The sequence below is a fragment of the Sebastes umbrosus genome, chromosome 15 (genome assembly GCF_015220745.1).
Source record: "Sebastes umbrosus isolate fSebUmb1 chromosome 15, fSebUmb1.pri, whole genome shotgun sequence".
In the NCBI taxonomy this organism is placed as follows: Eukaryota; Metazoa; Chordata; class Actinopteri; order Perciformes; family Sebastidae; genus Sebastes; species Sebastes umbrosus.
The window spans coordinates 25,075,330-25,099,251 of NC_051283.1; the positions used below are offsets into that span (position 1 = coordinate 25,075,330).

Below are 23,922 nucleotides of genomic sequence, written 5' to 3' on the forward strand. Positions count from 1 at the left end.
CACTTTATGATAATCACATGCAGTTTGGGGCAAGTCATAGTCAAGTCAGCACACTGACACACTGACAGCTGTTGTTGCCTGTTATGATTTGAGTATATTTTTATGCTAAATGCAGTACCTGTGAGAGTTTCTGGACATTATCTGTCATTGTTTTGTGTTGTTAATTGATTTCCAATAATAAATATATACATTTGCATGAAGGAAGCATATTTGTCCACTCCCATGTTGATAAGAGTATTAAATACTTGACAAATCTCCCTTTAAAAAGGTACATTTTGAACAGATAAAAAATGTGTGATTAATTTGCGATTAATTACGATTAACTATGGACAATCATACAACTAATCAAGATTGAATATTTTAATCAATTGACAGCCTTTTGTTTGCATCTTAATTTAACATAAATCTTTTTTAAAAAAGGTGACAATAACAATTTACTGTTGCACAACTTTTTAGCATTTACCATTTGTCAGTTGTAGCAACAGTGCTCGCTGTTAGTTGTTAGGCAAGAAAGAAACCACAGCTGTCAGGTGTGCACTTATTAGTTGAGATGATGAGTGGAAACTTAATTATGTTATCACTGGTGACATGAATACACAATGTAAATAATGTTCAGCTCCCTGGGGCAGCGGCACAGTCACACAAGGGACTTGTAGCAGACAGTCCTCGCTGGTGTTAAACCTGACCGTCAGTGGATCATTCAGCTAAACAAAAAGGCCAACGGGATGCTCTGTTCTACTGATGGTGCATTTGAGTTCATATCCAAGATGTGCATCGATGAGGGATTGTAGTAGCGAGTAGCAGTGATGCATTTCACCTGAATAATCCTCAGTCCAAACCTTGATGATTCTTGCACGATGACATACTGTTGTTGTCGCAATCTCTTTGGGTGTGTGGCCACGAACAGTACAGGGTAAAGAACGGTTCCTTGTGTGTTCCAAAAAAAGGTTTTGTTGTGTCCCAGTGACATGAATCCACCCGTGTCCACCAACGGTTGCCTCCTGCATTGCAAAGTTCTGATAAGGTATCTCATGTTCTGGTCTACTGGTAAGGATCAAACCCACACAGCGTTTTAAGTCTGCGTCATTTGTTCACACGCAAAGCAATGGTTCAAATCTTGTGATTACTGTATACTTTCATTTTGAGAGCTGACACATGTTCACCTCCTGAATTTCATATGCTGCTCTGCATGTAGCACCTGCCAAACCTATGCATTACAATTTAAGCAGTAAAACATACAGTAAGAGTGGAATTACTTTGTTTATCTGAACCACCTGTCCTACAGGTCTCAGTTTAGTGAAGCACTGGTGCCCTCTTCTGGAGGGAATAAAGAAGTCTTTAGTGTATTTCTCCCGTTTCTCTGTCTAACTCTGTATGTGTCATATCTGCTGCAGGTATACATAAGAAACGAGCAGAGTGATGCAGATAAAACTAAACCATAACATTGTGGACATAAGGTATGCAATAATACCAAGTGCCTCTGTGGCTGTGTGCACAGATGTACTGTGCGTTTATATACTGTAGGTATGTTGCCCTCTAGTGGGGAGTCACGCAGCCAATTGAATGTCTTCTTTTTGGGTGTAACCCAACTCATATTATAAGTGAGGTTATTAAGTCTAAGTGTGGTTAAATAACAATGGATACATATTAGTTTAGTTTAGTTTATTAGGATCCCAAATTAGCTGACGCCATGACGCCAACTAGTCCTCCTGTGGTCAGATGATTTTTATTATGCAAATAAGCACAGTATTATATTATATAATACTGTGCTTATTTGCATATAGTGCATATTCAGGTTGCCTGCAAGTGTGTGCTTGTGAGTGTAAGGGGGTCATAATTGTGTGAGCAAACCCCCTAGAGGGAAACCGCAGGTGGAATGCAACTATTGTTGAGGAGGGGATCATGAAGTCACCTAACAGGGAGCCATTTAACTCAACTTTCACAAACAAAAATTTTGCCCCCAAGGCAATCTTGTTTGGACAAGTCTTAGTGTCTTTAGAGTGCAGAGACAAAACCTACAGGCCTGTCCTGAGCAAAACACACATATGATGACACCCACGACTAGAATACCATAACAGTGTACGTATCAGTGTACCATAACAGTATACGTATCAATGTTAGGGATGATTTAGGAGGGAAACCAGTGTGTGAATGCCTTTTTTAATGTTTACCAGGCGCGTGTGGATGGTATTGGTTTCACTTGTGACTCTGTGTGTGAGTTATCATGGTAAAATGTTGTCATGGAGATACCTGCTGTAGCGGGAGCTACTACAGAGGCGGCTTTGAGGGCTTTGCCAAGTGTTCGTCTGTCTTTCTGTTGACAGATTTTGTCATCGTGATAGTGAACCATGCAAAATGCACGGTTCAAGGATTTTTATTTTAACTTGCCAAATCATGTGCATGACATTTGTCGACTAATATATCAAGTTTCAGTTTTTTCCAGTCATCCTGTGAGCCTCCCAGGCAGCAGAGGAGGAACGCTTTCAGATGTTGTTGCTTCATTCAGTCTTAAAGCTACAGTTGGTAACATTGAGCAAATGTGATAAAAAAAAAGGTATATTTAATAAAACAGTTTAAAATCCAGTCATTCACAATTAGTTTCAAAACCTTTTGTGGATCCGTCAATTCAGGTGAACATTTTGTGCTTAAGACATATTTTATTGGTATACAGTGCAGTAAGAAAATGCAACAAAAAAAATAAAAATTCCCCATTCAGAATTTTCTATTCCAGAAATAATCCAAGCTGTTGCATCAATATAAATTGATGAGGAAATTGGTAACGTATTAAATGCGGTAATTTCAGGGCACGGCAAGACAGTCCATTTAAAAACCGGTTACCAGTGTGGCAATCAGCCGTCAGCTTTTGATTGACGAGCTTGACTGAACAGTTGACATATTTTCAGTGCTTGTAATTGTGGTCACAATGGTCCTGTGTAATTAAAGGCCATATTTCATAAATGATGATGATCCCTAGGATGACTTAACCTATTTTGCATAGCACAAATGTATCTCTCTCTCTGCGTGTCACACACCCAAAAAATATCTCTTATAAGTACCTGGCTTATCCTCCTTGTGTGGTTTCATATCTGCAGCACATTTTCACAATTAAAGTCAAATATTTCTTGCAAACTCAGACTAACGCTGTGCCCATTAAGGGTGGAAGGAAATATCAGAAAAAAAATAAAAATATATGGCGATATGTTTTGTGATACTGTATCGATTTTTATTCACATTTGACATGCAACGATTAACTCAGTCAATACTTTATTTCATTTGCAAAGAGATGCGCTCTCAGTGTGTGTGCCCTCTCAAAGTAGTGCTATGATGTTGGATTTTACAGGGACTTTGATAATGCAGATCCCACTGTTCTGACTGTATAAACAGCTAACTGTTTTTACTTAGATTTTATGCATATGGTGGACAGTTTTCCTAAAATTAGATTAAACATATCACAATACATCGCCTTGTTTACAGTATTGCAATATATCACAATTTATTGAATCATTACCTGTATCATGATACGTATCGTATTTCCAGATTCTTACCAATACACAGCCCTAGTGCCTATTACTACAAAATAATGCTTATTTCTTGACCTACAATATACTAATAATCAGAAAAAAATTATCTGATTCTACAGTATCTTTGCCAATAAGAATAACTACTGTAAAAATGACAAATATTTTTTTAATTGGTGGTCTAAAATGTTCACTGTACGTAACATACGAGAAATATGTGTGATTGCAAAACTCTTATTTACTTTTAAAAACCTAAAAGGAGATCTTGTCAAACCAAAATGTAAATTACTCATATCAGGTTACACTATTTTTCATTTTTCAATACACATGAAAATAGTTATCTTTGTATAGGCCTATAAATGTAAAATATATCCACATGTAAAAAAAATAAGGTTCACGAAAATACTTCTGATGCACACAAAAATATTTCTTGTTTTAAAATAAATTGTTATATAATAAATGTAATAGAAATCCACAAATATATGTATTTAAAAGTATTTGTAAGCTTGATTAAAAACATGTTCATTTATATATAAATCACAAAATTAATGTGTGAATCCTTCTGTGTGCATTCATTAATATTGAGACTGATCTGACTCCATACCACTAAACTGAATGATGCTATTTTGAACGCACAAGTAAAGCCTTGTGGGCATGTAGCTTACACACCAACATACACACCCCTTGACATGACCTAGTCAAAAATATTTCCTGCTTGACTGCATTGTCTGAAATACTTAAAAGGGATAGTTCATATCTTTTGAAGTGGGGTTGTATGAGGTACCTATCCATAGTCGGCGTTTTACCTGCAGTAGACGGAATACATTCTTCACTGCTTTACCTTGTCGTCAGACAAGCTGTTATATCCATCTATGCTCTCTGCAAAGCCACCAGACTCCATTAACAAAAACAGTATAGATTTCACTTTCAGTTCAGTTCCCCGTCAGAAAATATTCTAAATATAGCGTACACTTAAACTGATATTGAGTTTTTTAGGTGGTCCTTTCTTTCAGGTGGCTAAAATACATTTTGCCGTCCACAGCAGTACATTGCTTTGCTTCGGTGCTGGTCATGTACTGTAGGTAATACACTGACTGTGGATAAGTACCTCATACAAACCCCACTTCAAATAATCCAAACCATCCCTTTGAAAAAGCTGAAAAAATGTGGACTCATGGTGTTACCTGGGAAAAGAGATCAATTACACAAACAGCTTGACTGACCTTTGACCTGGGTGCGGTGCCATAGAGAGAAGACCTCTTTTTGTCCGCTGAGATGTTGTCGGCCCAGGACTCTCCAGCCTCGGCAGTGTTACTGGGCTCAGCAGCACTGAGGAGAACACAGTTTAAAATGTGAAATTAGTGGAGTCCCTACTAACTGAATCCATTTTAAAATATGAAAGCTGAAACTGTGTTTTCCAATGTTTCCCACAGCAGAAAAAAATATGTAAATAATGTGAGCTTTGAAGTGCTGTTTGGTCACACATGACTGACTTTTTACATTTCTTTTTAATTATGTGAATAGAGACAACCTTTTATGATGAATTCAGGGATAGACGCTAATGTTTTTAAGCAGCGGGCCACCAAGCCTCTAAATTTAGTGGCCGAAGTAGATTTTTGGTGGCCCAAATGTAAACTTATATGTAAAAACTAGGGCTGTCAATCAATGATATATATATGAATAGTTAATTGTGATTAATCACACATTTTTTATCTGTTCAAATTGTACCTTAAAGAGAGATTTCTCTAGTACTTAATACTCTTATCAACATGGGAGTGGGTAGATGTGCTTGCTTTATGCAAATGCATGTATACATTTATCACTGGAAATTAACAACACAAACAATGACAAATATTGTCCAGAAACCCTCAAAGGTACTGCATTCAGCATAATAAATATGCTCAAATCATAACATGGCAAACTCAAGCCCAACAGGCAACAACAGCTGTCAGTGTGTCAGTGTGTTGACTTGACTATGACGAACTGCATGTGATTATCATAAAGTGGACATGTCTGTAAAGGGGAGACTCGTGGGTTCCCATAGGAGTACGACGAGGAGTACTGTTGGCTGAGGTAGTGATAAACTATACATATATGTCATCCTGTTAAAGTACTGGCTTTAAAAAAAGAGGAAATATGCTGCTTAGCAAAATAAAGTGAATCATTGCATTGGGAATGTTGAACAGAACCGGCTCAGCAGAGTGAGTTTGTGTTTCTTAGAACAGCGTTCCATTAAGTGTGACTTTTATATAGAACAAAGGGTAATTGTCTGGCTAATGCAATCAGGATAAATTTAATTTAATAAAATTAGTTATTTCATTAAGATAATTCAATTTTCTGTCCATTTCGTTGTGAAACAAGCGGCTGTTCGGCTTTGATCGGTCATCAGAACTGTTTACCGACTTGTGTCCTGTGACGCCGGCGTTAGTGTGATGCTGCAGGGGCTTCAAAGTCAACAGAGAGGCTCAATCATGAGCTGTCATCACGTCAAACAAATGACACAAAGGTCGCTTTATGCACAAAGGCCGTTATCCTTTGTACAAATAGTATCAGTGCCATAATTTATAGACCGCTGTCACTTCAAAACCCATGCAAATTCAGGAGTGTGCACACAACAAACATGGACACCAGTGTGAGTTTTTCCTGTCCCCTTATAGGAAATGGTGCCTTAATGCATGGGCTTACCGGGGCTGAAGTCCCAGGCCCAGAGTACTAGAGGCCTCACAAGACACAAGCTTAAATAGATGTAATATCAGGGTTTTCCCAGCATGGCACGGGGAGGTGGGGGTGAGAAGGAGTCATTCAGGTATTCTGTTAGACTGCCGGGGCGGAACTGGTTGTTTACTAATTAATACGCAATGATAAGCAGCGATAAAACGATGTTCATCACACTAATTGAGTCGCAAATAGCTAACATTAGGTAGAATAAGTATATAGTACAAGAAGGAGGGAGAAGCGAGGTCTTGCCTATTTTTTCCGCATGCTGCGCGTGGTTCACAGCAAAAATAAACAGTGAAAGTTATCTTTTGACAGTATAGTGACATCATACCAGCAACATTACTCTCAGTTTCGAAATCCACATCTGCAGAATATATCAAACATATGAAAATAAGTACATATTTATTTTTAACTCAACACTTTCTGTTCACGTTTCAAAATAAAAGCTCTAGCATTTTTTTATGTGAACAGAATCCCTTCATTTGTTAACAAGGCTTTTATTCTGAAATATTTGTAGGACAGTGCTGGGGAACATACAGGGACTTGCATGGCTCCATAAATCAATAGAGTACTGGCTTTTAATTGTGGATTATTATTATTATTTACAAATGAGCACACGCTTCTTAACCTTTTGCTGTCTTAAATAAATATAACTGATATTCATAATGAAATGAAATGGCCAATTATGAAAGGCAAACTCTATGTAGAAAGAAAGAGCTGGCAGCAGCAGCAGTGCTGACGGTGTGGACACTAAACACGTGAGAGACGCAGTAGTTCAGCGAGGCAGACGTCACGTGCTGCTCATGCATCCAGCGTGGCCCGGGGCTTTCTGCTGGATCAGGTCTGAGCATCAGCTGGTTCAGGTGTGCTAGAGCAGAGAGAGCTGGAGCAGGTAGGGGGTCCGGAGGTCTGGAGCTGGGAACCTAGGCTAGAATAAATATAACTAATCAAACTGAATCTGCTCTATTGATTTACAGAATATGATTTTACATGGCGAACATTGCCAGAAGAATTAAACGTTCAGAAGAAGGATGTTATCTGTCTAAATAATAAAATAACTTTTCAACTAGGCCAATAGCAAATTTAGTTTTTAAGCTTTTTGGGTGTTATCTATAGTAATATTAATGGTCCAAAATGATGAAAAATTGCATAGTTTTAGGTGAAAAACCTTCAGACCCCCAGACACCCAGATTTATACCGGTTCTTTGCCTTTGATGTTTGTAGGTTTTAAATCGAAAAGACTGATTTTCTCATGTTGCCGCTACGTGGCTCAATAACCTAGCTTTGTCTTGACTTACTGTTGACGTATTTTCTTATAATGCTTCACATTCTGTTTACTGATTAGGAGGGCACTCCATTTAATATTTGTCCATTGACAGGGATCTGAATTAAAGTTGCCGTTGCATATTGTGAAGGGAGGAAAGGGCCTCCAAAACGTCTGAAGCCCCGAGGCCTCAAGTAATGTTAAGGCGCCTCTGCACACAGGTGACAATTGCTCTGACTTTCTCATGTTTAAAGGCCTAATGCAGCTTCAACAGAGAGAGAAGTTGACACTTATATAATACGACAAGCTCACATGGACACAAATACGTGCAAAAAGACACACAGACTTACATGTGCACACTTTTTGTGTTTATACAGCAACCAAATGTTTTGTATTCATAATTTTTCTTGCAGCAACAGCAACCCGCCCAATCCGGCAAGTAATTTACGACTACAGTGTTTGAGACTTATAAGCTGTTTTGGTGTCAGAAAAGATATATCCAGAGATAAGATGATGGTTCATGGTTTGTATCTAGGTGATGTGTGTTTACATGGCAACACAAAGGCACATGCAAAACCAACAGATGTCATACTGAAAGAATGAGTCTTGATTTGGATGAAGTTCAACAGGATGTAACTGACAGATGAACGTGCTTTCTTTGCTTCCTCTGGCTGCGCAGTAAAATGTGGGAATGTTTGTTTGCATAAGAACAAGACTGATAGAGAGAGAGAGAGAGGGAACTAAAGTGAGGCCTACAGCAGTGAAACCTATAAATTATATGTGTATCTATCTACAGACTGGCAGACAGCCAAGCTGCATGTTCACATGTATGCAGGTGAGCTGAAATAGGCACCATCTCAGTCACCCTACGGGAACAGTTCAACATTTTTGGAAATGTGCTATTCGTGTTTGCGTCTGCATAGTAGCTTTAATCAGCAGCTGGTTAGCTTAGCATAGAGACTGGAAATGTGTGTACAAAGGGAACAAAATCCGCCTTCCAGCACCTCTAGCACTAGGACCGCCATAGCCCACATCATTTAACGTTGTGGTTCCAACATTTGAATTACTCCATCATTGTGTATATGTTTCCCTCCTAATACCTATTCTGCACATTGTCATACTGCTCGAATAACATTTAGAAAACCAAACAGATGGTTTTATGAGGGTTTTTTGCAGGACAAAAGTTCCCTTTAGTTGCCAGGAGTAGCACCGATTAATGTTGGTACTCTCCTCCGTCTCTCCTCTGGCAGCCGAATTGATGTATTTGCATAATGGTCGTATAAGCACAGTGAGGCAATGAATGGGGCATAGAAACTCATTTGCAAGCCAGTATTCACTCACAATCACACGAAGGTATGTAGGCCCCAAGTATTCATCATATCATATGTGTAAAATATCAGAAATGAATGTGAAAATAATCACACTTTTGTCTAACTATGATTGTCCCATGTGTGCACTATAGGCATACAGTATATAATCAGGGCTTTACCGAATAGTTTGAAGCTTCATTCATAACATTGACATTTGAATTATTATTATTAATAAACAGCGAGCAACATGGCGCTCAGTCCTCTCTGTAATTTTCTCGGTCTTCAGTCCAAAAGTCAAAATGTATTGTAAAGAAATAGACGTAACCATTCCAATAAATTCAAAACAAAATATTCTACTTCAATCCATATTTGCTGGCATTTAGCCTTTCAAAAACAACATTTTGTTCTGGTACTTTTGCTTCGCCATTTTGGCAAATCAAAAAATAGATATATGAAAATAGCACATTTTTACACTGCTAAGAGTATGCCAGTTTTATGTAGGTTCTAACTTAGATAAGCTGTGTATGGTGTGTGGGGGCTGCGTATCGACTGATATCATTGCTGCGCTATGGAAACACAGCGGCACAGCATGAATCATCACAATGTGCTAAAGAAATGGAGACTGATGAGGCGTTGATGGCTCATCAGCACAAACATAAGGATACAGACGCTCTTTGGCGTGGGATTTGGAGAAAATAGTACCCCTAAAGAGTTTGGCGGTCCTAGTGCTAAAGCTTGATGCTGGTAGATGCAAATTTGCATATCTTCTTCATCGGCCATGCTGCTTTCCCCTGTTTCCAAACTTTATGCTAAGCTAAACTAACCCGACTGCTACCTCCAGCTTCATATTTGCTGTGCAGACATGCCTGGTAACTACCTTCTCATTTATCTCTCAGCAAACACATAAATTACTCTTTCCTCTCACTCCTGTTGGATGACTTCTAACTAAAATATCGAAGCACGCTTGCACATTAAGTTGTGCGAGACACGTGTAACCAGGACCTAAGGGAGATGACAGACAACTATGTAGGTCATCCTACTCTGTGTTATAGTCACTGTCTGTTTAGAAAAAGGATGTCACGTCTGCTTTGCCACGTAGTGGCATTTTAATTGAGCCTTAAATGCAACTTAATTAAAGGTTTTCAGCATCACTATGTTGCTGTCATCTGTCGAGGGCTTTACTGCTGTAGTCCCACATGTGCTACTACCATCACACAAGTGACATATCCTGTCGTAAAGTTAATGTTTAACAACTTTCCATTGTTCAGAGCACACAGCTATCACTTTCTGAGAAACAACCGACTGATGGGACTCATTATCACAGTCCTTTGCTCACTCTGCTTTAAATAGACGGCAGATTGATACTGCTTCTTTCTCTGTAGTGAATCGTGCAAGATAATTAGTTCATTCAATATTATGTCAATAAATGACTAAATTCTGTTCGCAGAGACTGAAGGAATAATCTTTATCTTTTGTCTGACTGACACTTAAAGGGATAGTTCTGAGGTCTAAATGAGGTACTTATTCATAGTCAGTGTATTACCTACAGTAGATGGCGTTGGAAAGTGGATGGTTTGGAGAAGCAGACAGGATTTACCGCACACAAGCAAAGCAATGTACTGCTGTGGACGGGGCCGGCTGCAAAACATATTTTAGAAACCTAAAAAAAGATCTATATCAGTTTAAGTGTATATGTTTAGCATATTTTTCCTGGTTTACCTTGCCGGCAGACAGCCTTTTCAGATGGGGAACTGAAGCCACTATCTATGCTCTCTTCAAAGCCACCAGACTCCTTAGAAAAAAACTGTAATTTTACCATGCAGAACACGGGAGTTGCTGATCTACCGGCGCCTCGATCGGTTAGTTTGTTTGTGTTATTGTGTGACTTTGGTGTTTTAAAGGGTTCGGATTCAACAAAGTGTGGTGCTCCTGTCTGCTTCTCCAAACTGGGGGCGTGCCGACTGCCATTTCCTGTAAGTACTACACTGACTATGGATAAATACCTCATACAACCCAACTTCAAAATATCGGAACCATCCCTTTAATGATGTTTAGTCAGGCATTTTTTAGGCTGTGGTGGCATTTGGAGTCAATACCCCTATTTAACCAAAAACAATAGGCTGAATGGAACAGATAACAAATTAACTTGACAGCAGTACTGTATCACCAATCTATTACTTGAAGTCCACCATTGATTTTACTGACAAGGCTATCTTTAACTTCATTGAATCCAGCTCTATGGATTCCTCTACTGCTATTTAACCTGGCTTGTCAATAATGACCAGACAAGGGTAAAGAAAAGCACAATGCCACCTGGGGATGGATTCCAGACAAACAGATGTAAAAGATCAGAAGTTATAAAGCAGAAACATAAATGGACTCCTGTAGTATCGCAACACGAGTCTTATACTTGGATACCAGCGGGTTACTTACTACAATACACTCTGAAATGTGTCATTTTAGGGCTGCAACTAAGGGTTATTGATTAAGCTCTCCTTTATTTTTAATAAAGAATATACAGGTACGGGCCAATATCTAAGCTTATTGCAGATATATCATATCAGTGTATATGTCAGCCACTAAGTAACGAGAAATCACCGTGGCAGCATGTCACAGTACAGAAATGTCAAAATGAAAGACAAACTATATTGTGTTTTAAATTGCCTCAATCTGAGAGCACTGATTAATTTATTTTTCTACTTTAAAATGTCCTGCTGTGTCAATCTGTTTCCTGGAAATTACCTTTATATCCAACTAATTTGCAACAACAGCAAACATGTTTTGAGAGAAATATCAAGTGACATCACTTGAGGCCATTTATCAGACTTCACACAGCTCCCTCTGGAGCCACAAAACGCTTTATCAATACACTGTATATACTACTTTTTTTTCAAATATGTAGTATGTAATTGGCTGCTCCCCAAGACCTTTAAATGGACTTTGATGATGTGTAAAATCAGCGGAGTTCTCCTTTCATTTTCTGTCAGTTAACAAATCAGCTTTGTTTTAGCACTATATCCTTTAAAGGGATACTTCGGATTTGTGGGGTTGTATGAGGTACTTATCCATAGTCAGTGTATTATCTACAGTAGATGATGGTCGGCAAAACATATTTTAGTCACCTAAAGGAAGGCTCACCTAAAAAAATCCATATCAGTTTTAGGGTACGTTATATTCAGAATATTTTCACCGCTTTACCTTTCCGTCAGACAGCCCTTTCCGATGGGGAACTGAAGCCGTTGTATCCATCTATGCTCCCGTACATTGCTTTGCTTTTGTGCAGTAACTCATGTCTGTTTCTCCAAACTCGGGGCGTGCCGACCGTCATCTACTGTAGGTAATACACTGACTTATACACTCATGTTACAGGGTAAACGTCATACTTTTAAGGAACAGATATTCACACTAACAGTTTATTCTGCTTCACTAAAAATGTGTGAGGACAATTACTTATGTCTACTGAGAGGTGTGCAGCAAACTCACTTCACACTCACTCCTACACAAATACAACAGGTTCCACAATACAATGACTCATTTTGACAGTGACTGTTCTAAATAATGTCAGATATTTAAAACACAGCTGACATCTCAGCTTAAAGTGTCACTAAGATGTTGCCGATGTATCTCTTGGCATGGATGAGTATCTGTATTGTAATTGGTTAGTAGTTCCATGACAACGCAGTATAGGCATGTGGAGCGGCAGGTTTCTCTACACAGTACCTCTTTTAATCCACAACTCCTCTCGGCAGCCCGACAAACCTCACCAGACACTAAATCTCTAGGTGTGTTTGACTTGTTTGAAAAGGCAACTTGAGTGTTACCTCTGTCACTTCTTACAGCAGGGGGTAAAGTTATGACTCTGACATCCCCTTGAACTGTGTGAAACGCTATGAAGTCAAAACAAACAAAAATAACTGCAAGATATATTTCTTAAGACTCTGAAATCCCCCAGATAAAACCCTGGACATGGATTAAAACTAAATCCTTAACAAAAACAGATTTAGTCTGTGTCTGGGTTTAACTCTGATCTAGGACATGCATCTACAACGTCAACATTAAACTAGGCACTCATCTACTGCAAACCACTTTAATAGAAAAGCTCATATAAGAGCTCATTTCAGCGAAGTAATTGTGATTAATAATCAGTGAAGGGGAAGAGAAATTACACATTGACTTCTTTTATTAATAGTAAAAGTCAGGATTTTTGAAAATGAGGAAAAAACGCTAACATTGTGTTTAATAATTGTTTTCCATAAGAAATCATTTTTTTTACAATGCATATGTGTGCATATCTTTGATATTCAACTTGTTATGAGTTGTATTTCCTATAATATAATGGAGTCTATTGCAAAAACAATAGTCATGTGCCCAAAGACTAGATATATTTTGGTAAGAAAAACTCACTTTTCAGCCAAATGGTTTGATCCATTTTGAAAATGTCTTCACATTTGTGCTTAGGTAAGCCCACAGAACACTTCCACCAAAGGTCATTTAAAAATTTCCGTTGCGATCACAATTGAGTTAACTGAATGTGTGTGCTGTTAAACTTGAGTAACCCCTTTTGTGCAGGTCTTGTGTGCAAAGGCGGTTCTCAGCGTGTCAGCCCTTCATTTCTTTTCTCTTTTTTCCCTCCTGGTACAAACACAAGCTGTTGCTCAGTGTGGTCTGCAACCGACTGGAACAATTACACTGTCCTGTCATGTGACCTGTGTGGCTCAACCGCCGCCTCGCCTGTGTGTATCTTGCCACCTATTTGCTTATATATATTGTGTGAGGTTTAAAAGTGTGCATGCATGACACTGCTAAACTGCAGTCCACAAGATGCCTCTGTCTCTGCAGGGCTAGGTTGCACTTGACTACACACACTCCCCATTGTGAAAATGCAAAGGCTCCATATTGTGTAACACTCTACTGTCGGATGTTATGAGAATGTATAGTGCTTGTATTCAATGCTTGCAAGTGTTACATATAACAACAGGAATTGATATTGTGGTCCATTTGTTGTTATGAAAGCAAAATGATGGTGTGTCCGCTGATAGTAGCATTGATGAGCTACACTGGTTTGGAGTGTTGGACCTACCTATCTGCCAAAACTGGCTAATCACAAACATATTGGTAATAATTCAGAAACACTGATCCTTGTTTAAGGATCATAAAACGATAATTCTGTTTGTCGAGGGGCCTGTACTGTTTACAAATGACCACATCCCAGTCTAACAGATGTTGTTTCTGGCTCTGTTTAAGATGAAAACTTTACAGCTCTGCTGTAAAACAGCTTGCCTCCGGCATTAAAGGGATAGTTTGGATTTCTTGAAGTGGTGTTGTATGAGGTGCTTATCCATAGTCGGTGTATCAGCTACAGTAGATGACGGCCGCCACTCCCTAAGTTTGGAGAAACAGACGGGAGTACCAGCGAGGGAGCAAAGTGATGTACTGCTGTGGACGGGGCCGGCAGCAAAACCTATTTTAGCCATCTAAAAGAAAGATTCACCTAAAAAAATATGTCAGTTTAAGTGTACGCTATATTTAAAATATTGTCACTGCTTTCACTTGCTGTTTCAGCCGTTACCTATGCTCTCTTCAAAGCCACCAGACTCCATTGACAAAAACAGTAATTTTACCTCGCAGAACACGGGCTGTAAAATGAGAACGTTTCGGTGGCGGTGTTTGGTTTTGGCTCGTCTGTTTTCAACATGGCAGCCGGGTCGCAACCTCTCTCATTTTACAGTTTAACAGTACACTTAAATATGTTTCTGAAAACATTTGAGGAGAGAAATAGGCATTGCAGTAACAGAATCTTGATTCATATTTGATCCGCGCTGTCTAGTTTAACCGTTGGATTCGAGTTTGTGAGTTTCATGTGCAGTGATTGACAGCTGTCCAGAGACTCCTCGGCTCTGATTGGTTGCTTTTCTCGGACGCGGTGAAATCCTGCAAATGCTATTAGGAGCATAAGAGGACACACAAGAACATGATGTTTTTTTTCACAGATGACCTGTCTCATGCACTACTGTCAGGATATAGTGACCGTTTTATAAAAATAACTTTTTATCCCATTTGCTCAAAGTTACCAACTGCAGCTTTAATATCATAGAAGAATACTAAACCAGAAAATATTCACATTAAGAAGCTGGAACGAGAGAATTTTTGGTATAAAATGACTTCAGCTATTGACAAATAGTTCAGCTCTCAATAATCTAATCAGAGTCACAATGTTCTTGCTGGTCCCCTCAAATGATGAAATACAATAGATATCCAATCATGCATTTTGTCTTTGATGAAATGTATGCGCCCAGCTGCAATATGTTTGACTCTTCTAAAACTGTTCAAAAGCTATTTTACTGCATGTCCCTGAAGGGTTCTGCAAGCTTTCAGAGAACTGAAGGAGGTTTAATTTATCCGTATTTCATTTGCTCTTTTGCACAATTACATAATGACTGAAATAATAGGCAGGGATATTATGGATTTCACAGTCCCCCTTTCAACAGTCCTCCAGTCTAGACACTAATGCCCTTGTGGGCTAAATCTCCATCAACTCAATCATCTACAAAGGCATGGTAATTCTAAAGAAATGGATTTGGCACTGTGCTGGAAATAACCCTTTTCAGCTATCATTAACCTCATTAAATACTTTATTGCCTGATAAATTCCTGCACAGCCTCCTTTATGATAAGATCTGAGTTAACTTAACGGCACTGATGTGTCATTCAACACAAGAATGTTCAAGGCTCAACTGAGAAAGCATCAATCCAAAAGTCCAAGACTTCACACACAGTTTGTGTATTATTGATGTAGCCTATATTTGTATCGATTCCTTTAAAAAAAATATTGATAATATATTAATATACAATACATACAAACATGGGTGGCTGCAACCAACTGTTTTCACTATACTTTTGTATAATGTTAGTGCCAATACAGCCCGAACATATTTAGCTGGCCCGTGTCACATGACTGTGGAAACCATGTGACATCAGAACCTAGCACAGAGCGGTGCACAGTGGTACACTTTCACATCAAGCAAGTGCCACACAGCAACACAAGTAACCTCTTCAAACATTTAAAGACAACACACAAGCGGTTGAAGATGGATGGACACCCCCCCCTAGCCCTTTTGGTTCCCCTATAGGCGAAATCCGGATTTGGAGGACCCCCCCCTGCCCTATGCTGCACTAGGGTTAGGGTTCAACCCCCCAGAACCCTAACCCCGTAAACCGCAACACACATCAGACATCATAATGGTTTTAAGACAATAAAAATATTATAATAAATAACTATATTTATTATAATATAAATAAACAATTGATCCCTGATATTGTTAGGTATAGTCAGTTTCACTACAATTAACACTTTTATTAACAAATAAGTGCCGCCGGGCAGATGAAAAAGTGTGAGAAAGAGAGTTACTGGGGTTAAAAGTGTAATTCTTTCTTTCTTTTTTATGTATTTGTTCATTTGTTACCTCAATGCAGAAAATGAGGAAGGGGCGCCCACCAGCATTTATTATTATTTTTATTTTTATTTATTTTTTAAGAGGCAACCAGCACCCCCCCAGAAGGTTGCGCCCAATAGGTGACCACCTTAAGTCGGCCCTGCTCTGAAAGTTAAAAGAAGATTTATTATTTAATCATAGTTTTTCTGTAAAATACTGGACTATTTTTTTTTTTTACACTCAGCGGCACAAAGAGTTTTATTTAATTGTACTTGTATTTGTTTTTGCAATAAATGTCTAATTAATGGTTGGTGTGTCATGTGATTTATCTTTGAGTTTAATGATCTTTTTTTTTTTTCAAAAAAATGACCATTCTTTTTGAAAAATCACATTTAAAAATGATCAGTATTGGTAGCATACCGGTATGGGTATCGTTAAAATTGTGACAAATCAAAAAGTACTACTAGTATGGTACCTAATTAAAAAAGTGTGGTATTTATGCAAGTTTTTATTGGACTTTATTAGTTGTAACCCACAGAAGACATTCCACAAATGTGTACCATGATCTGCAGATATTTCACTATCCACAAACATGTATTTTTGTATTTGTGTTGTGTAAAGTCACATTCACAAAAATACAGGGCTATTTGCAAATATGCATAACTTAATCTGTAAATATGCATTTTAAGGTTTACATGTTTGTGGATAGTGAAATATCTGCAGATCGTGGTACATATTTGTGGATTGTCTTCTGTGGGTTACACCTAATAAAGTCCAATAAAAACTTCCATAGGTATTGCCCATCCCTACTAGCTACTACAACAGTATGGGATCATTTGCTCTTTGATGCATCAGAATTAGCAGCTTCATGTTGCTGCTCCTCCATGATAAAGACATTTAAGATGACACATGCACAGTCAGGCAGGAAAAGTGTCCACTGAAAAGAGTCAGGACATTGTGCAGAGCATACCTGAGTAGCTGCTGGTTCTCATTAGCAGGCTTCACAGGGTCATTCTTCTTTGTCTTGAACTTTAGGAATTTAAAAACCTTCTTCTCTCCTTCATTCTTGTCCTTCTGCTCCACCGGTTCGTCCACGTTGACTTCTCTCCTGGAGAACAAACTTTTCAGAGTCTTTCTGGTGGTGCTCTTCTGTGCCATCTCTACCTGTTAATGTCACCGAGGTGGCAGCACAGCAGTTACGCGTTTCACAGACTACTTTCCAGCTGCTGATCGGTTCATTAGAAGCTGATGAAAGCTGCACTGATAACTCTTGTTGACAGATGTCAGCTGCTGCTCCTGCTGCCTCATTTTCTGTGCAGTTCTGCAAAGAAGCTCAGGTGTGTCGACACGCCTCTCAGGAGCAACACCCACATCCCAGATCAGACAGCCTCCCAATGACAGCAGCTCTACCATGAGTCTGCTGTCCACTGTTATGCAACACAATTACTCTAAATTATTATAATACTGGCTAAATTTATAAGGGTTGAAGCAACACCGCTTATATAAATGTCACTTAAGTTAGTGGTTATCACTTTGTTCCTTATTGCAGGTATGTGCAATATGTTAGTATGTATTATATGTTGGCCCTATGTGTATGTGTATGTATGTATGTTAATGCATGTGTATTCATCTGCATCCATTATAGTGACTTTGAGTGACTTAATTGAGTGACTTAAGATGTGCTTTATATTATGTTTATTTTTGTTTTTAGCTTATATTGTATATTGGTAGACTTTCAATTTTTAATAATAAAAATAATAATAATTTTATTTGTAGAGCACTTTTCAAGAACAAAGCACAAAGTGCTTTCCAAGGAAATTCACATTATGTACAACAGAATACATTGAAACATAAATAATTAAATAAAGAACAATAGGATGGGAAAATAAAGAAACAAGCATAGTCCTATTCATACAGTTACATATGCACATATAATTCAGCTGATTGAAAAGTCATTCACTGCTGTATTGCTGATTGTATGTCTACATCTCTTCGGTTCAAATAATAATACAAATTTGATCACAATTTTTCTTTTTAATTACTTTAATGTCCTAAAAAGTCAGGCTGTTAGTAGTTTGCTTTTATGATACGATGTTCCTAATTTTTTGGTATTTCTTAGGTCAGATATGGAATATCTGTCTCTCCATCTTGATAAAGGGCAGTGTACTAAACACACCAAGAGAAGGGAAATAAATAAACCCCATGGCTTTATCGGTTTGTCCCTGACAAAATCTGATTATTTTTCTGTTTTATAAATAATTATATAATGTTATATACTGTATTTAAAACCTGTATGTTTATAGGATCCATGCCTAATGATGGGAGATAATAACTGGGAGCGCTTGCAAGGACACAAATTTGGAAAGTTCAGGACTACAGATAATTAGCCTACTTCAAATTATATCCTTTGTACCTACTGATAAGAAGAATAATTATAATAATAATAATCCTATTGCAAGATTGCCTCTAGTTATTGTTATTATTATTATAGATTTTGTACCTAATAATAATAATAAGAAGAAGAAGAAGAAGAAGAACTAACTACTTTAACTAACTAGAAACCACCTTGCAATGGGGTCACCAGCTGTGACACCAAATCGTTCCAGGGACGCAAATTCGGGGGGGCAAAGGCCCCTTGCCCCCCCGAATTCCACCCCCCCTTGCTTGAACCACACCCATCTCCAAACTTGACCTTCATTTTGACCTCAACTACACACCCGTTAAGTTTTGTGACTGCATCTTGCACCGTTGTGACGCGATCACAGTGACAAAATCTGTCCACAGACAGACATATAAACACATGGCAAAACATGCCAAACCTCCTCTGTGGTAGTTCCCGCTACAGTAGGTGTCTCCAGGAACACATTTTGCCTTGTTTACACACACACACACATACACACACACACAGAGACTCATAAAGTGAAAACGATACCAGCAATTTACAGATCAGGTATCTTGTAAAATTATGAAATAGCTCCTCATTGTGTTTACCTGCACAGTGTGAAAACACAGTGAATGAATGGCGACACCCTGTGGTCTCTATGCAGTTTGCAACGTGATCACTGATGAAAGGGCACAAAACTACTGAGGCAGGTCTGTGCACACATTTATATGCATGTTGCTTACTCTGCCACTAGATGGTGCTACCAGCATGCTGAATCCAATCAAAGATGGCAAGCTGCTGAACAATAAGTAAAAGTCACTTCCAGTGTGTGCTACTTGTTTTGATTAAGACATGACTATAAACATGTCAATAAAATAAATAGATACTAAGCTTTTTCCCTCTATGTGACAAATAGAAATTCCTGTCAACATTTGCTGTGCCTTTAAAATAAAAAGACACTAGATTCTCAGAGCAATATATGCACATGCATGTTTGAAAAAAGTGATAAATCTACTAAACATACATGTGATACTGTAAAATGACGATATGATAATCAAACACTAAAGTTGTCTTATATTGCTAACAGTAGCCGCCCACGTTGATTGCACCGATAATCATGAGGAGATAAGAGAGATAAGAGACTGAAAACATGAGCTCATCTTTATAGGGAGGGTAATTAAAGTGAAATCCTTGTATCCTTCATTGTGCTGGGATTGCCTTACAGCAGCATTCAGAGACATAGTATAGGAAAAAAACTTTATTTATTTTCGCGTTTATGTTTTTTAGATTTATTTATTTTTGCATTTATTTTCAATTTATTTATTTTCAATTTATGTTATATTCATTATTCAATGTGTGTATTTATTTATGTATTCATGCATTTATTTATTTATTCACAATTTTCTCTTTGCATTTCTCCTCTTATTCATTTCCCTAAACATATTCATTTCTGTATTCTTTTCTTTGTACATTTCTTTACACTTTTTTTTTTATGTATTGCTGCCTCATTATGCATATTAGGATTATGCATTTTTTATTTTGGCAGGTTCCGTCATCTTACACCCTGCGATTAAAGACATTATTTTTGCAAATCATTAGTTTTATAATAATTTATATTTTTGCAAATGATAATTTATCACAACATTAAATTGCTACATTTAATTTAAAGAACTTTACGAGAAAAAAAAAAGTTGTAATATTACGAGAATAAAGTCAGAACTTTACAAGAAAAAAAGTCGTAATATTACGAGAATAAAGTCATAACTTTACAAGAAAAAAGTCATAATATTACGAGAATAAAAGCATCATTTTACAAGAAAAAAAGGTCATAATATTACGAGAATAAAGTCAGAACTTTACGAGAAAAAAGTTGTAATTGACGGGAATAAGGTCAGAACTTTGCGAGAAAAAAAGTCGTAATATTGTGAAAATAAAGTCATAATTTTAAAAGTCAAAAAAAGAAAATAACACGTTAAATTACTACTTTATAATATTATGAATTTATTCTCATAATACTACGACTTTTTCTTCTCGTAATATTATGACTTTATTCTCGAAATCTCAGATTTATTTATTTTTCTTCAATGTGGCCCTTATACTCCGTCGTACCATAGACCTACAACAATGATAAATAAAAAATGAAAATGTAAACAAAAAACAGTTATTCATTTCCATTTTTACAAATCCACAGGGAGCCACTGGAGAGGAGCTAAAGAGACGCATGTGGCTCCGGAGCCGCAGGTTGCTAAGAGACCTCTGGTATTGGGGAATCTGCTCGGAAAGACATCATAGAAAGAAAGCAATCTTTCTAATTAATTACTTTAGAGTAAAACGAATAATATATAGAAATTAGTTGTTGTTGTTTTTCCTGCCAATCTACTGCTCCACACTCCAGTCCAATAGGTGGCAGTAATGCACATATAAGATGCCATTAAAACTCAAGGAATTTAACAACTTAATATTTCATTAATACACTCTTGTCTTGGCGTAGGAAAGCAAATTGCTATCACCAGGTGAGTGACAACTTTGTCTGGCTCATTTTCTGTGAGCAGTAGTCTATAGCATGAAAGTATGGTGAAATTAAAAAAAATAATAATAATGGTGAAAATAACTCAAAAGCAGCAACTTCAAGTTACACCTGTCTCTTTTAATTAGAGTGCAGTATCACGATTCATCCGCTAGATCAGGGGTCAGCAACCTTTACTATCAGAAGAGACATTTTAGGCCAAAAAAATTAAATAATAATTCTGTCTGGAGCCGCAAATATTTGATCATTGTGATGAAGGTAACACAGTTTATAGTCTAAGTATATAGTATATAAGTCTAATGCAGTGAGGGCCAAAGAGCAAATGTACTACGGAGTATTAGGGCAACATTGAGGGAAAAACATCTGAGATTTCGAGAATAAAGTCATAATATTACTAGAAAAAGTCGTAAAATTACGAGAACAAAGTCATAATTTTAAGAGAAAAAAAGTCGTAATATTACGAGAATAAAGTCATAATTTTAGGAGAAAAAAAGTCATAATATTACGAGAATAAAGTCATAATTTTAGGAGAAAAAAGTCGTAATATTACGAGAATAAAGTCATAACTTTACGAGAAAAAAAGTCGCAATTTTACAAGAGTAAAGTCATAATTTTAGGAGAAAAAAGTCGTAATATTACGAGAATAAAGTCAGAACTTTCCAAGAAAAAAAGTCGGAATATTACGAGAATAAAGTCATAACTTTACGAGAAAAAAGTCACAATATTACGAGAATAAAGTCATAACTTTAAGAGAATAAATTCATAACTTTACGAGAAAAAAAGAAAATAACACGTAAAATTACTACTTTATAATATTATGACTTTATTCTCATAATACTACGACTTTTTTCTCGTAAATTTATGACTTTATTCTCGTAATCTCAGATTTAATTTTTTTTTCCTCAATTGGGTCGTACCATCGTACCGCTGGTATTTTAGGGCCCTTGTTCACGTCCATTCATTCTTGAAAAAAAATTACTAAATACTCTTTTTTAGCTGGTAGCTTTAAGCTGATAGCTAAGACTTAAGTTGCTGTAACAGTAGCCAATCATAATAGTGGTAAATCTCTATTGTAGGACTAGGTGTCACATACTTTTATTTTTTTTTAATACAATTTTTATAATAAAATATTTTGTAATAAAAGTCCTACTTTTACTTTTCAAAACATTTCACTCTCAAGCAGACAGAGTACAGAGAACTGATCGTATTGTTTCATAGCCTCTTTCCTGAAATGACTAAATATGGCGATATAAACCAATATTTATTATCTTTATATGTTGAACCTTTAGACCCATGTAGCTGATTGCTGCGGCTTCATAAACTTGTGCTATTACTCAGTGACCCCACACCCATGTAAGTGGCCTTTACTGCTGCTGACTAAAAAAATAACTGCAACCGAAAGTCAAACACTGAGGTGAATCTGGAGTTAATGGAGAAGGGATCAACCCTGATGATATGCGATTACAGGCACGTAATCAAACAACTTTAAACTGAAAGTGAACGTTGGCATCAGAGCAAAGTCCCTGTCTTTGTCACTCTCAATACACACACACCCACATAAAACACACACACACACACCTGCCATTTAACATTATCATCCTGGAACCATTCTGTTGAAATTAAACAGAAAGTAATGTGATGCTCAGGGATTACAGATCACAGATAAAGGGGGAATAGTCTTTTCCAAGTGAGAGGGCTTGGCTGTTTATTAACTTGGTTTATTGCTATGGGAACTGCAATGAATATGAATTTTGTCATTTGATAAATACTTTTTACTTTTACCTAGAATTCCATTAAGCGATGTTCTTATACCATTTTTTCCTTCCCGTTACTGATTCCGATACCTGAACTTGTGTTATCGGCTGATACAGATTACTGATCCGGTACCAGCTTATTTTCTGCAACAATCCAAAACCCAATAGAAAAAAAGCACTGTCTTTTTGTCAAGGGAACCAAGGCGATGCTACCTTCCTGGTTGGCCTACAAAAATACGTCACCCTTGGATCACTCTATATCTAAGTTGGCATAACAAGCCGACTTCAGTGAATTTCCTGAGTATAAGTGATGTGCAGTTTAAAGTTTATTTCCTCTCGTCCCTCTCCTCCCCCTCTCTGTCCCTTTCATGCACTGAATCATTTCAGTATTGTCATTATTCCTGAGAAAAAGATTGGATATAGCGTGCGGCAGATCCGGCTTGTTAGTGTTGTCCGGATAATGCTTGTACATTTCCTGCTAACGTGATGGCAGTGACACACTACTCTGTCCGGAACTGGTGAATAGCATTTGCGCTAAATCAATCTGACGAACTGCTCGTGCACTCATCTTTATAGGTTGTAAGTCAGGTCGCGTACCGGAATCAGTGATGCACTGTTTGCAGCCGTTATATGTTAACAGCAAAATAGTGGTGGATCTTGATGGTGCACAATATGTTCGGTGGGGTGGTGGTTATGGAGGACGGAACCTGCCAAAATCAAAAATAAATGAATAAATAAATAAATGGCTCAATAAATAAATAAATTGCATTAAATGTAGCAATTTTAAATTTAGCACATATATATTTATATATATAAACATATAGTCAATATATGTACTCTGACCCACACTCTGACCCTATGACACACGTTGAGTGACAGACCCCTCATTTGCATAATGAAGCAGAAATGCATAAAGAAATGTAAAAAGAAATGTGTAAAAAATAATAATAAAAGAATAAAAAAAATAATAATGAAAAGAATTAAGAAATAAATAAGTTTGGGGAAATAAATAAAGG

The 23,922-nt window shown here is 37.3% G+C and overlaps 1 protein-coding gene and 1 long non-coding RNA gene across 4 annotated transcripts in view; one reads left to right on the forward strand and one right to left on the reverse strand.

The window, feature by feature from the left end:
• Window positions 1-17,602, reverse strand: part of crybg2 (crystallin beta-gamma domain containing 2) — a 57,056-nt gene extending 39,454 nt beyond the window's left edge. The window contains exons 1-2 of the mRNA XM_037794341.1: window positions 17,213-17,602; window positions 4,742-4,847 (exon numbers count right to left, since the gene is read on the reverse strand). Of these exons, the coding sequence (XP_037650269.1) occupies window positions 4,742-4,847; window positions 17,213-17,400 (294 nt within the window). The 5' untranslated portion in view covers window positions 17,401-17,602. The remainder of the gene's footprint in view (window positions 1-4,741; window positions 4,848-17,212) is intronic.
• Window positions 1-23,922, forward strand: part of LOC119502972 — a 70,443-nt gene that overhangs the window by 10,419 nt on the left and 36,102 nt on the right. For 2 of the 3 annotated variants that reach the window (XR_005210231.1, XR_005210229.1), the window contains exon 1: window positions 21,067-21,138. The exons of the other annotated variant lie outside the window; for it this stretch is intronic. This is a non-coding gene — a long non-coding RNA (uncharacterized LOC119502972). Of the gene's footprint in view, window positions 1-21,066; window positions 21,139-23,922 lie in introns of those variants that run through there. 3 annotated transcript variants of the gene reach the window in all.